This window comes from Argopecten irradians, chromosome 1 (genome assembly GCF_041381155.1).
Source record: "Argopecten irradians isolate NY chromosome 1, Ai_NY, whole genome shotgun sequence".
Classification (NCBI taxonomy): domain Eukaryota; kingdom Metazoa; phylum Mollusca; class Bivalvia; order Pectinida; family Pectinidae; genus Argopecten; species Argopecten irradians.
The window spans coordinates 27,163,957-27,180,023 of record NC_091134.1 but is presented as its reverse complement, the minus strand read 5'-3'; the positions used below and the strand labels follow the sequence as shown (position 1 = coordinate 27,180,023).

The 16,067-nt window shown below is 35.0% G+C and overlaps 1 protein-coding gene across 1 annotated transcript; it reads left to right on the top strand.

Moving 5' to 3' along the window:
- The first annotated feature begins 972 nt into the window (after positions 1-972).
- Positions 973-9,198, top strand: LOC138320581 (serine-rich adhesin for platelets-like). The gene is made up of 11 exons (XM_069263695.1): positions 973-1,221; positions 1,642-2,544; positions 3,204-3,498; positions 3,788-3,960; positions 5,103-5,549; positions 6,141-6,382; positions 6,698-6,929; positions 7,261-7,380; positions 7,623-7,740; positions 8,180-8,418; positions 8,663-9,198. Exons 1-11 carry the CDS (start codon positions 973-975, stop codon positions 8,882-8,884), a joined length of 3,240 nt encoding a protein of 1,079 aa, XP_069119796.1. The 3' UTR covers positions 8,885-9,198.
- The last annotated feature ends 6,869 nt before the right edge of the window (positions 9,199-16,067 follow it).

The window sequence follows — 16,067 nt, the reverse complement described above, 5'->3', positions numbered from 1 at the left end:
CTGTTCTGGAGAGCTGACTGCCATTTCAAAACTCGCCGATGAGAACCATACAATTTTGTCGTACTTCTATTAGCGATAGAATAAAGGACTTACTAAAAGTCGCGGGTGATTTTAGGGCCCCAATACAGCTGTTTCGTCTTACTAGGACTCGTGAGTGATGTTATAGCCTCAATACAGCTATTTCGTCTCACTAGGACTCGTGAGTTATGTTATGGTCTCAATACAGCTGTTTCGTCATTCAAGAGATTTTTTTCAACCCAGGGTAAAGACAAGCTACACGAGATCTTTGCACGTATTCAGATAGGGTAAGAGAATTATTCACCCTCTTTGGGATTTGACAGAAGATAAGATCTCTGAAGGGATAAGATTCTGAAGCTGTCAAACATTCAGCAAAACCTCTTGTTTGACAACTTCAGTCAGAATCTTATCCCTTGGGTTGAGATTCTCCTGTCTCACCACAAAGGAGTGAAATATTCTATTAAACTTATCCCAGGATAAAGACAAGCTACACGCGATCTATGCACGTTTTCAACGATTGTATGACGTCACGACAACAGTACCATGACGTCGCAACAACGGTATCATAACGTTGCGATAACAGAAGCATGATATTATAACAGCAATACAACGGCGTTTCAACGACGACGGCGGCGACGACAATCCGGTCACGTCATCCTTGTTTGTATTGCTGACAAATCATTAGTTGAGAAACAAAGTGGTGCACAGGAAAAGTTGAAAAAGAATCATTCGTCATCTTTGAGGCGAGAGAGGAGATCTCAACACTAGGGATAAGATTCTTAAGCTGACAAACACTCGAAAAAGTCACGTGTTTGACAAAATATCTTACCCTCCGGCTCGTGTTTTCCTGTCACACCCCAAAGAGCATGAAAGATTGTGTTATTCTAAGAATCGTCATTGTCTATTTTCATAGGGTATCTAGCATTCAGCTCTGAAAACTGCTTAACAGAGGAGATGTCGGCCTGTAAACAATACATCTTTTGTACTGAAGAGGACAACATGAATATACATCCTGGAAAATTAAAGACTGTTGTCCATTATATATATATTCCACGCGGACTGACACCGGAAGCGTCGTTACTTGTCGCTACACCTTCTGATATGTCCGTGATCATATCAGCTGTCCACTTAGAGTATCAGGATGATTCCATCACGATGACCAATGGGATCTACATACCATTTATGACAGAACGAGCTGGACTGGTGAGTGAGCATGAGGCTGTACACATGTGTAAACTTTAAATTTGTAACAATTAACAATACCAGACATTGCCAATAAGTTGTCAACAGCTATGCATTTTGATAGCACACATTTGCCGCTACGTCATTTTATTCCTGAGAGTAATGTCATCAATTTTGCTGAGTTATGATACGTAATGACATGATCAACATAGATATCGTGATAAAACATTAAAGGAAGCAAAGCGAATGATAAAAATCCCATATATAAACATTTTACTTATGTATAATCTATGTGTTTTCAGTTTTATATAATCTAGGTTTACAGTGGTTTGTGTTGTATTTCATTGCAGAAATGGAATACTACACGACGATTTAACGTACAACTTATCTGTTTCATAAGTAGATAATACCTACATACATGTAACTCTTTTCTTGGTTTAGCTCCAGAATTTTAGCAGAAGTGGTGCATACAGTTTTGGTGACGTTGAGTGTAATGGTACACTTCAATTACAAAATTTAGTCTCAACAACAGTCGCCTCTACAATGTATTCCACGACCAATGTTACTATGGCAACCTCTGGTGTTGATATACATTCCAATGTCACAACGGTCTCGGAAAATTTCACGCATTCTTCAGACTCACAATATACTACGGACCCCTTCACAACCACATCAGCCACAACAGCTTTTAGGAACCTGACGTATACAACAGACTCTAGCAACCAATCAGCTACCTTTACGTCGGACGCAAACAACCAATCAGCTACCTTTACGTCGGACGCAAACAACCAATCAGCTACCTTTACGTCGGACGCAAACAACCAATCAGCTACTTTAACATCGGACTTCAATAACCAATCAGCTACCATAACAACGGACGCAAATAACCAATCAGCTACCTTTACGTCGGACGCAAACAACCAATCAGCTACTTTAACATCGGACTCCAATAACCAATCAGCTACCTTAACAACGGACGCAAATAACCAATCAGCTACCTTTACGTCGGACGCAAACAACCAATCAGCTACTTTAACATCGGACTCCAATAACCAATCAGCTACCTTAACAACGGACGCAAATAACCAATCAGCTACTTTAAAAACGGATTCCAATAACCAATCGGCTTTCTTTACAACGGACACGACAAATCCTCCTTCAACTACAGAAAGCCCTGTCACTGACGACCCATGTTCTTACTGCTTACTGAAACTAACTGTAGACTACTTGATGGCTGATGTGACAGGGGTCTCTAATGGATCCACACGGGACGTGACCGCAACATTCGTTTCAAACGATGTTTCCATGGAAGTTTTTTTAACACTTATTCTACTACCACTTCATGTAAGTTAAACATTTTCTATGGTGTTCTACTGTACCAAACAGAGTCCATATTAGTGTCTTCAAAATCAACAAGTAGATACCGGTATTGCGATTGGTGAAAATGCTTTAACACACTAACATGTCCACTTTGGAAAACAAATTACAAATGTCTTCTTCTGGATTATCAGAGGTGCAGGTCGAATACTGTAGATGATTCTCTCTGATTTTTGTTATTATCACCCTAAAGGTACTCCATGGAATCTAGCATATTCTTAATAGTATTTACTTGTTAATATTCTTTTATCAGATCAGACGACCCCTTGTGTTTTCATTTAATGTATAACAGTTGAGAAATATCAGAATTGTGCAGTAAGGTTAGCAGACATTTCAATATTATCCAAGATGTGATCAAATCATACATTGTTGGTACCGTTATGGTCTTTCAGTCAAAGGCATGCACGGTGGGGGTAAGAATGAGACCAGTTTTTATAGTGCCAATAGGATTAATTGAATAAAACGACACATTTTGACTTCAGATTTGTAATCAATTTTCAAAATACTTAAAGTATATCATTATCACTAATAGGACTGATTTCTATCTTGAATAATAGTTAATACCTTTCACACCATAAAAAAGATACATGCTGAAGTTCGTACTGTTATGGACTCTAATATCACAGAATGCCACCATGGGATCCGACTTATCTACAGACATCCCAGACCATGTTAACGTTTCAGCGAGAACCTTTTTCAACTTCCAACTACAGATGGTGTTATATAGTCCGCTATCGTCTTACCGACTACAGATGAGTAGTGGCGACAAAACTTTATCAATCGCCTCGGTACGACTACAATCTGTTGGCGAACACTACGTAGATATTGTATCATCAACCGTTCTCGGAGACGGCCGGCCACCGGCATGTTACGGCGGACTAGATTCGATTACTGTAGATTACGGTTTCTTACCAAATAAAGGTAATGCTTTAGTTATATCTTCTAAACGTGATTATTTATATATATTTATTGAGGTTTTATAAAAAAAAAAAAAGCAATAATAATTTTTGAAGTGCGCAATATACGGTTTACAGGTAACTCAAGTTGAACAGTATTTATCTATTCTAACTTTCAAGAAAAAATATATATCGCTCTACATAATGACTAAATCCTTTTTAATAATTAGAACTTATTGCTTTTATCAAGATGACAAATGCTTTCATTTTGTCATATTGTAGTATATAATTATATTTATGTTTTCATGCTACAGGTTATTACAATAGCACAGCGACATCCCTTTCTAATGCGATCGACTATGAAGTTAAACTATATATTAAGGCGTCGGCAGCCATCAAGGATAGCTATGATTTCAGTATAGTCATGGAGGTAGACTCTGTGGCAATAGTTTCAACAAAGAACTTCAGTATAGTCGGCCAGGCTCCTGTAAGTATTTACCGATATTAGTAAATATTTCGTGATCTAATTTACAGCTGCCTGCTATAGACACTTATAAACTTAATGGTATGGTTAGTTGGTAACCGAAATATGTACCGAATCTTGCCGATCTCTTTTTCTATTACTGATATGTGTAATTTCCTCGCATATTTTGTCAAAATATACTACCTACACACCAATTCACGAATCAACAGTAATCCTTATATTAGATATAATGACTATACACTTTTGATCAAGCCAGTAAAATAAACACTTCCGACATTCCTGTGACATTGAACCACATTTGAGAAAATCATCACATAACTATGGATACAGCTGTAGGTATTATGTTCATTTGTATAAGTACACAATGTTCTGAAAGAAAACTGTTTCTTTACAACACTTCCATCACATTGATTATCCTATGCTTACTTCTGACGATGTTATGTTCTCTTGGTAGCAGGCCTTTGTTATTGTGTCAGTTTTTTCTAATATTAACGTCATAAATTCTGCAGAAACATTATGATATCTTCACATAAAGTAATGACGTACCTAGTTCCTAGTTATCTTGATAAAATTCAGAAGAAGCAATTCAATTGAAAAAAAAACCTCAAAGTATAAAAAATTTACATATGTTTGATTTATAGTTTTAAGATAATCTTGCCTTTTTAAAGTGTTTTGAATTGTATTTCTTTTGTTATTACAACATTCCGACATTTTGTATTTAGTAAATGTGATATTGACATCTATATATTTATATAATATTAATATTAAAGTGTTTTGAATTGTATTTCTTTTGTTATTACAACATTCCGACATTTTGTATTTAGTGAATGTGATATTGACATCTAAATATGTTGAATAGTTCCGATATAAAACAAATAAAACTATACGACCTTCCTCTAGTACTTTCGCCATTTCATGATGACTCTTCAGGAATATTATAAACATTCCTGAAGAGCCATCATGAAATGGCGATAGTACTAGAGGAAGGTCGTATAGTTTTATTTTTATATATTCAACTGTACATGGACACGTACTTTTTTCTTGATAGATATACATATAACATATATATTGACATACGACTTATTTTGTTGCTAGAATGACATTGACATGCTTTTGTCTAATATTATATTCAAAATATATTTCAGAATGCTGCAATTAATGTAACGACAACTCAGTCTCGCTCACTGTTAGCGAAGAGTGCGACAGGTTCAGTAAAGTTAACCTGGTATGTGCCAAGTCAGTCAGTCGGTACTTATGCGGTGGACACTTCCACAAAGTTACATTCTGGAGATGGTGGCAGTGGGTTGTTTGTAGCAGGCGTAGAAGTAGGGGCCGCTGGATCGAACTTACCCTGCGTCGCTAGATCCAAATATACAAAAGGAACGGGTCTGAGTCTGACTGTGGCTAATATAGGGTTGAAGGATGATGTCACTGCGGGTATATACGGATACAGCATTAGTGTATTTGCTGCTCCTGATGTGGTGGCCGCAGGATCGTCACACGAGCTGACCGCTACTGTCAGCTATCCGGGCCTGGGGTCACCTCAGTCATTTAAATTCTATTTTAACATCTCAGACCAAGAAATCTTCACAGTACGTACCGACGAGTGGACATAACTCTTAAAATGCTTCACTTTTAGTGGACTTAATTCTCAAAGAGATTAAGTCTTACTTGCTTAACATTCACTCGGTTTAACTCGCACTGGGCTTAATCTAGAAGTATTGTCAAAGTATTGATAAATACTATACCAAGGAATAACTATTAAGAGGAAACACATTCTTTAATATATATGCATGTTTTCTCGTATCCAGTGCATACTCCAAACAAGGTTAACGAACATGCTGGTTGACATCATAGCTATTGTCAATGTTCAAATCCATCTGTCATCAGAATAACTGTCTGTGATATTGTAGAAGGTTAGCAACATCGTTCAGGTTTTTTTTATTACAGCATACTCTGATGTGTATGTAATGTCGACATTGGCTCGTACAGATGGTCTTTTAGACCTCAAATATCATCTTATGCACATCGCATGAACGCTTATGTTGACATTGAAAACTCATTTGCTAAGGACGCATCAATGTATCATAGATAATGATGTTGATATAGCAAATTGGTATTCGTTTATAAAGGGGTGCATTATTTTTTCTTTAATATCATTGTGCTATCTTTGGTTGATTTAGGTGCCGGATCGTAACGGAAGACTGCCATTGAATATCCTGCTCTACAATCAGTGCAAGTCTATCACACATAGCAGTGACGTAGATTTCATCCTACATACTAATTTTAATCGTCGCTACGGCCGACTTATTGCTGAAGTACCAATGGTATCGGGCACAACGGGACAGTCATTTGAACTGTGTAACTTTGGAATAGTTTTTAAAGGACGAAACATCGTCGGTAGATCCAACACGACAACAATTAGGTATGGATAAAAGGGTGGGTTTGAGTGAGTGCATTCGTGTGAATATCCGTGCGTTTGTGCGTTGGATAGATTAAGTTAGTTGATTTAAGGTGGGTTTGAGTTAAGGAGAGATCAGATATTGAGTGAGTTAGGAAAGTAGTAAATGAATGCATTATTGATTGATAGATAGGTAGTGGGATCGTTGATAATTTGTTCTTTATATTGATCATGGTTCTAGACGTGATCAACACGTGGAACTGTAATTATCTGTCTTAATTGAAAACAACAATGACTTGAAGATACATGCTTATACTATCACTTTCTATTCCAATATAGAGACACCAACGGAATGATTGTAAAGGCGTATGTAGACTTATCACCCTTGTCAAATATATACTTTGCGACATCTGACAAGCTCACCGTGAATTACGTCACCATGCACATGACGGCGACATATATCGACCAGAGCATGCACATTAATGATTCCACTATGCCGCTCGTAGCCAGACTCCTCAGTAATAACAAAACTATCTGGACAGGAGAATTACCGTTACAAAAGCCATTAATCGTAAGCAATCAGTAAATCCAGACGATAATCATTTCTGTATTTCATGGCAAATCGTACATGTATATATAATACAAAACTAATGATGATTTTCTTTACTCACTGGAAGTCAGTCAGTACATGTAGTATTTTTTTATTTTTAAGATTTATCTATGTAAAATAAATAGGTGTTTTGTAATGTTTCTGTATGGTGGACTTTCTCCACATACATATTTGGTTGTAAAAGAAAATATCATCTTTGCATTAATATCATGCTATTTATTTCTCTACTTGACAAAAATTAAGAAATAACTAAAGCAAGAGGGATAAATGATAACGTTAGACGTATTTTCAGGAGTACTATCCTGACTTCATAGTCCTGATGGCGATTGTGAAAATAGCTAGTGTCGACCCAAGGAACTTGTGGTATCATTATAGTCAAAACGGTTCATTCTACCATAAGGAGAAAGTTGAGGTAATGTAGGCTTTGTTTCTTGTTTTTATCTTACATTTTTGAATTCTGGCACATTCTAATGCTACACTTGTAGGAAGTGTTTCTGTTTATGATTGAGGATTTTTTTTCTCTACTGTGGTAAAAAAATATTTACATGCGTAAAATGTTTTTGAAGGAAGGTTAATTTTCAGGTAAGAACAAATCTAATAAACAATTATCAAACAGCATTGTATTATTCTACCAATTTTGATTTGTATATGCAGTGGGCAGTCGGAAGCAATACTTTCAAAATTAACCCACCCAAAGTGATTTCCCACTTTTATTTCTCCACACCGACCCCTTGTACGGCGATATGTAATGTGACCACTGACTGGGTGGAGTGTAAGTATGTCTGTATAGTATACTATTCACGTCTACTTGTGCGGTAGTATCTACCCATATTTCGAGAACGCATTTATTGTTTACATCGCTTACTGATCTCCCAAATGAAGCAAAACGCCATTGGATCACCTGCTGAAGCATCTGATTATTAGTTGACTGGTGGTTCCTACCAAATCAAAACTTTTTTTACACATGCATCCGAAAATGCACTAAACATTGTGGGCTTATATCGAATGATGGTCAAAATGATACTTTGCAGGTACATTTGTAATGCATAAAGATTCCTGATTTGTTATAGGAAACCCCATCCATGTCGCAATTTCAATGATGTTGAAATAGAAAAGGATATAAGTTTTTACCAACACATGAACATATGTTTTCTTATTGGCTGTGTTATTCTGTAAATTTGGTAATAAATTTATGTCATTATTTCTAACAGTGACCTATTATATGAAATTTGTAAAAGACAACAGCAACACGTTACTGCGGAAGATATCGTATGCCTTGGACCAGGATCTAGACACGTGTTTTGACCTGCCCTTACCCCAGGATTCCCCTTCTTTGTTTTGGCTGAGAATTACTCAACTCATCTTCTTTGGTGTGGCATCAAAAAACTTTATCATCAGCATAACAGGAGAAAACATCGAATGCGCTCGAGTTGGCCAGAAAAGCCTTCAGGTATGTTATGTCTAACATGAAAGTGTTACAAACATTTGTTTCCGCTTTGTTTCTTGTCAATAAATGGACCATTTAAAAAAGATTTCATGGTAGATTGCGAGCATTGTCAAGTGTTCATTCATTTGTATAAACTTTTATAAAAAAAAAATAAGGTTTGTTGATTTGTGTCCTCCAAATCATCTCAAAATTAAGAGATTATGACTGTATCATGGATATTTACTTTTCCTACACCATTTCTGCTTAGGTTGGTACCTCTGGACCTACTTATGATGTCAGCTGTGATATGGACTCGGAGATAACATTCTGCAGTCTTGTATCAAACACTACCACTGGTATGAGAACGCAGTGTGACATAGAGTGCCGGTGTAATACTCTATCAGAATGTTCGGATGTTCATATTCTAATGCAGAGTGTTAGTGGTAATAAGTGGAGTATGTGTGACCTGACTATCAATGATGTACTATAACTCGGTAATTCTGTGACAAGACATTTCGAGATAAAATACGGAGCCCTTGAGGTGCATTCTTTGTAATCCGTTACAGCCAAACTATAAAAGGTATTTTCTACCACAATACGACGTGTTATTCAACCCCAGGCTATTGCATAAACGTTCTGATAGCTATAAATATGAATATGTTTTACTCTGTTGAAACCATGCCAGAATCTTACACGTCTTCCAATTCGTAAATTCAAAATTCATAATTGTCCTTTGATCAGTGTTACATTTTGTTATTAGGATAGCTATGGTAAATGTAACTCTCGGGTTCGACAATTGATACTTATTCGGCTGCAAGTTGAAGGCATATTGACGTGAACCTGTCAGCGTAAAGTTCGACAGCGAACATTTTATTATTTACGTACATAAAAATACATATGTATTTTCGGATAGTGAGAATTGTTTGTACAGGCTTATTCTTATTTGAATATGTCGGCAAATATTGTTTATCTAAAATGACTTATAGAGAATTGAATTACTGTAGAAACAGGTAACACAAATTGAGATTATTGGGTATAGAAATTATTTCGCACTCACAAAAAGTTACAAAAAAACTTATTATTCATTATTTACTTTGTCAATGTATAATCTATATTGAGATGAACCTTTATGGTACACATGTGTTACAGCTAAAGGGATGTCCGGTCCGGTGAAACGTTGAAAAATGGACCCTCGTTACACCGGTTACTCAACAATTCACGCTATTTTTGTAATTAATGATAACAATATAACAGTTGAAAACATGTATTGATAGATACAAAAAGCATAATAAAATCTCGCCAACATTGTTGAAGAGCACTTGGCAATGTGCTTTAAATGATAGATAAGAGCAGATACGTTTGATACTGGTGGTAACGATATGTTTGATATCGGTGTGACGTAGTACTCTCATTGTCTGTAATAATATAAGGTCACGTGGTAACGGTATCTTTGATACATTGTACCGGTGGGAGTAGTACTCACATCGTCTGTAATAATAATATAACACGTGGTAACGATGTGTTTGATACCGGTGTGACGTACTTACATTGTTAGTAATACCACTGTTTCGGTCATTTGGTACAATGCGATGAAATGTTCATATAATCATAATCATATTAAATTACATATTACAGATGATATGAGTACTACGTCACACCGGTATCAAACATATCGATGACTTCATAATCATAAAAGTGAAGAACCATTCATTGTGTAATCATTCAGTTAGAATATAGGAATTTCAAACTTTAACCAATTACAAACCTTAAGAAGTAAATTGTAGATAGAGATTTATAGAAGCACACTTATTGCCTGTTGCCATAGCACCCCAGGGTAATCATATCATATAGAAACTTCAAAATATTGTATTGAGAACTACACGTGCAATAACTATTAATGTTGAATGTCTACCCTCGGGTAGATAGAATGGAATAGAAAGGTTATATCAATGTAAGAGCACAAGTGAAAGAACATTTCATAATCTGAAGGTATGCTGGTCATAGATATTGTAAAGTCGCCCTCATCCATTAGAGTGACATAGACAAATGTATTTGTAACTCATCATTTAAATGGTATCATTGACATTTTAATTCATATTTGTCAACTTCATACAAAGCTTTATTTTCTTCCGATACTGCGCCAAACTAAAGCTTAATCTATTAGGCCAAGGATCATATAACTTGAAGACATTACTGTTTTAATATTCATAATGGTTCTATTGTTGTATATTGCCTCCGACGCTGTCATGATCTACCCGTTTTTTACTCTAGTTCATAAATTCACTCATGTGTTAGTATATTTTTAGAAAAAATATCAATATATAATGTTTGTGTTCATAAATCGACTAAATAGAGTAGACACCAGTCTACCACCAAGGTTTCTTATAGGATATGAAATATATATTTGTCTCTAGTGTGTCATGTTATTTGTGTCTATATGATCACCTCCAGCAACCAATTAACAGAGGTGGAGAACATCCAGTCATGTGTCAAACAATGCTTATATACCGAATGTATCGAGGTTTCTCACTCTTAGGTTACATAATAATAGATACTATTACAGCTCTTATGTTCCTTCTATTGAAAAATTATAGGTTTTGCAATTAAATCAATTTTTTTCTATTAAAACACTATGCTTCCTTCTATAAAAACACTATGCTTCCTTCTATAAAAACACTATGCTTCCTTCTATTAAAATACTATGTTTCCTTATGCTTCCTTCTATTACAACACTATGATTCCTTCTATTAAAATACTTCGCTTCCCTCTATTAAAACACTAGCTTCATTCTATTAAAATACTATATTTTCTTCTATCAAAACACTATGCTTCCTTCTATTAAAACACTTTGTTTCCTTATATCAATACGCTTTGTTTCCTTCTATTACAACACTATGTTTCCTTCTATTATAACACTGCTTCCTTCTATTATACAACTATGTTTCCTTGTCTCAAAACACTATGCTCTAGCGCTATGCTTCCTTCTAATCCAGCACTATGCTTCCTTCTTTTACAAGAAATGCTTCCATCTATTAAAACACTATACTTCCTTCTATTAAAATTATTTTCCTGTGCGTCTTCCCTTAAACCACTATGCGTCCTTCTTAAATACACTGTTTCCTTATAATCCAGCACTATGCTTCATTTTAATACAACGATACGCTTCCTTCTATTACAACATTATACTTCCTTTTATTACAACACTAAGCTTCCTTCTAATCCAGCACTATGCTTCCTTCTATTACAACACTAAGCTTCCTTCTATTAAAACATTATCCTTCCTTCTATCACAACAATATGTTTTCTTCTATTACAAATCTGTTTCCTTCCTATCAAATCACTATGCTTCCTTCTATAACAACACTATGTTTTCTTCTATTACAACGCTGTGTCCTTCTATTACAAAACTATGTTTCCAAGCCTTAAAACACTATGCTTCAGCATTATGCTTCCTTCTAATCCAGCACTTCATTTTACTACAACGATACGCTTCCTTCTATTACAAAACTATCCTTCCTTTTATTACAACACTAAGCTTCCTTCTAATCCAGCACTATGCTTCCTTCAAATTCAACACTATGCTTAATTCTACTCGAGCACTATGCTTCCTTCTAATCCAGCACTATGCTTCTTTCTAATCCAGCACTATGCTTCCTTCTAATCCAGCACTATGCTTCTTTCTAATCCAGCACTATGCTTCTTTCTAATCCAGCACTATGCTTCTTTCTAATCCAGCACTATGCTTCCTTCTAATCCAGCACTATGCTTCCTTCTAATCCAGCACTATGCTTCCTTCTAATCCAGCACTATGTTTCTTTCTACTACAGCATTATTCTTCCTTCTGTTACAACACGTTACTTCCTTCTATTACACCACACTATGGTTTCTTCTACCAAAACATTATAATTGAAAACAATGGGTTTTTTTGAAACACTACGATTTGTTCCTTCTATTACAACACTTTGGTTCCTGTAGAAAAAATTAGAAGAAATTACAATTGAGACAAAAAAGTTATTGTAAACTTTTGGTAACTGTTGCCTTACTATGATTTTGTTCGAATTCAAATATTCAAATATTCTCATTTTATAACCATTCATGTGGACTTTTCCAATGTAGTAAGTATGAATTACTTAGTGGATATACCCAACACCTAACACAAACAGTAGTCCATAAATAAACAGCGATCATTTTAATAATCTAATCACACAATTCAAGTATTGACGTTTCAACACATTATCAATTGTGCCTCTACGATCCAAAGGTGGCGTCAAAAATTAATTTAAGTAATACATGAAAGCAATCAGGCATATCTAGACAAAACGAATTATACACGAGTTTTTAATGTGGCTGCACCCATTGACAAGTTAAGCCTAACACGCCTAAAGATTTCATTGAGATTCTGTTTAGCGAACTGCTTGTTACATGTGTATCCTCTTTGATACCATCGGAATACCATATTGTCTCACATTCCTGATTTCCCTGGGGATAGGTTATAAATTTCGTATACCAATTATAGATGTTCTATTCCTAGATGTTAAGTTCTCATAAAACCTCTTGTCTGTCACTCGTTAAAAGTAGCTAACAATGACTTCATTTATATTTCATAAGAGCAGCGTTAAGGCCATTATACCCAAATTGATATTGTACCCAAATTGAAACCCTAATAGAGAAAATAGCTTAAACATTATTTTTTATTAAAGTTTGTCTCATTTTTCAGTGATGACACCAAAGATGCATCATTTACTGATAATTACGCTTTGTTTTATGCAACTATTTCTGCTATTTTCTCTGAAACATAACTTTGAATTGTCTAATTAAGTCGGAAACGTGTGAATTCCTAGAAATGTGGCCGTGCGACAAACATTAGTTGTACTATAATCGTGTTTTTTCTACGCATAAGGCTTTCTCAAAGACATTTTTTTATTAAATATTCAAAATTAAGATATAAATACTCAAAAGAAATAGAAAAAAATATAGTTGAATTTTATTTTTTTTTTTATTTAATCAAGTGCAAATTGCTCTTTGCATAGCGTTATTTCCCCATATTAACTTTTGCGAAACTGTTACTAGTATCTTGTAATTCTTACATTAATATTTTTGTTACAATCATTAAAAAATGATAATGTTTTTTTGATATATATAACATATTGGAACAATATAGGCTTAGATGAATGCCACAGAAAAATTAAAGGTAGGTTACGCCAAATGAAATATAAAGACTACGGAAATGAAATTTATCCTGTACATAAATATAATCTTCAGATCGTTTTCGACACATACAGCAAACAATATGGGTGGTCATTTGCCTAGCTTGACCAGGAAAATACTCCTCTAAAAATAGAACAAAATCAAGCTTTACATAAAACATGACGTATTTTTTCCAAATCGAGGCCGCATCAACAAACGGAAGCGTGCAACAAAATGTCAGATAGAAGTGACAGTGTTGCTACGGTATGTTTTGTAAAAAAAGAAAGAAAAAAAGCAGCAAATCTAAGTGCGATGGATTGTCTATACATATCATACAATCTATAACACTTCAAGTTACTTACATACGCTCGCTCGCTAGCTTAGTACATAAAATCTATATATTTAGTTAGTCTACCGCTGTATGCGCGCTGGCATATGTGTTGATATTTAACTCACCACGTGCAACACGAGTCCAAACAGAATCCGGGCAAGTTCTGCTTGAAACATGCCATCTATGAATTTAATTCCCTAGAGATATCCTAGGGTGCTACCGATTCCATTATAATGTCCTCCTCTTTGTTGCCATTTCAGATACATTTTTTCTCACGCGCTTTCGTTCAATCATTTTGTTTACTTTAATGCGAAACAACGCGCATTCACAAAACTTCGACAACACAATCCATCGCAGCTTCATTTGCATACTATTCTGTCAGCCTGACATCGTAATTAAATCAAGGATTTCCTTTAATTTTGTATTCAAGACACATTTATTCAATCTCATATGCATTAAGAAATTAAATTGATGTATTTTTGATATTTTTTTCATGTTTTCTTCCGTTTATCGGGTTTTACAAAAAAAAGTATTGATTTGGTCGGGCAAAACCTACCTTTAATTTAAATCATTGAAATATGACATAAGCCAATACGTGGTCTTACGGGGATACTGAATTACCACAGGTACTGTTTTGAAAACACTTGTACAATTTCTACATTAAAGTGTTACCGTATTCAGTATAATTCAGTAAAACAAAAGCTACTACATCCCCTTTATATAGTAAAATCACAAAAATCCATATATATTTATTTTTCTTACATTTATCCTTTTTTCTGCTATGTATCAATATTTGGTACACATCATGTGATAAAGTTTCCACATATGCTATTAATCTTTCTAACAGTAAAAATGAAGCTCTACAATAACAAAAACAATGAATCAATATAAAATTTGTATGCACTGCTTCAAAACAAAACATAAGGGGGTCTCTTCTTAATTGGTTCAACAATGATCTTCTTCATCGTAAACAAAGAGTAGTAATTAATAGTAAGTTTTCTAATTGGTCAAACGTAAAAGCCGGAGTACCCTAGTTCAATTCTTTTGTTTTTGGTATTCATAAATGATATTGTGGAAGACATAAGAGCTAATATAAAGTTATTTGCAGACGGTACCTCATTATACGTCGTTGTTGATACAATTGGAAATACTGCAGATATTCTGAATCACGATCTAAGAAAAAATCATGAATGGTAAACTAAGTGGTTGGTTAAATTCAATCCAAAAACTGAAACCTTATTAATATCTAAAAAGAATAATATCCCGCTTCATCCTCCTTTATTAGAATAATACCTTACGTACTGCTGTTACCTCACATCAACATCTTGGTTTATTTCTTTAGGGAAATGGTGGGTGGACAGTACACATTTTCCTCAAATCGAAAATTTCATCCAAACTAAACATGTTACGTAAATTAAAGTTCACTTTAGATCGTGCATCCCTTCAGTCTCTGTATTTTTCTCTGATTAGTCCATTTTTTTAATATGGCGACATAATAATATGGGACAACCTTACCATAACTCAATCAGATATGTTAGAAGATCTCCAATTAGAAGCAGCACGGATAGTTACTGGTGGAACTAGACTTACTACATGTAGTAGGGTAAAACTATATCTCGAGACAGACTGGCTTCCCCTAGAGGAAAGACGAAATATCACAAGATAATACACTTTCATAAAATAGTTCATGGCCTCCTTCCACAGTATCTTCAAGGAATACTTCCTCAGCGCAACAACAATATTCATGATCATAATACTAGATTAGGTAATAACTTCCGTCCACCTTCCTGTCGCACAAGCCTTTTCATGAAATCCTTTCTGCTGTCTGTAATAATTCTTTGGAATGCACTTCCTGATGAAATCAAAATCAATCCCTCAATAACAAAACTTCAAACTCATTTAAACGCACAAAAAAATCCAAGTCCCGCCATATTATCTTATCGGCATTAGATTGGGTCAGATTCACCATGCGAGACTGAGGATGGAGTGCAGTTCACTTAAGTTTTTTTTTTCCGTAGGAATCTACTATACAGTCCGCTTTGCTCCTACTGACAAGTTGATGATAATAACGAATATTTTTTATTACATTGTAGGCTTTTTTTCCGATATTCGTAATCGTTGCATTGCTGTCCTAAATCATCCTATTACAACAGAA

Bases quoted from the DNA above. Each gene is read 5' to 3' on its own strand.
- LOC138320581 (XM_069263695.1), top strand. From the start codon at position 973: ATGTCGGCCTGTAAACAATACATCTTTTGTACTGAAGAGGACAACATG. The intron at 3,961-5,102 runs GTAAGTATTTAC...AATATATTTCAG, and splicing joins GTATAGTCGGCCAGGCTCCT to AATGCTGCAATTAATGTAAC. The intron at 5,550-6,140 runs GTACGTACCGAC...TGGTTGATTTAG, and splicing joins CAGACCAAGAAATCTTCACA to GTGCCGGATCGTAACGGAAG.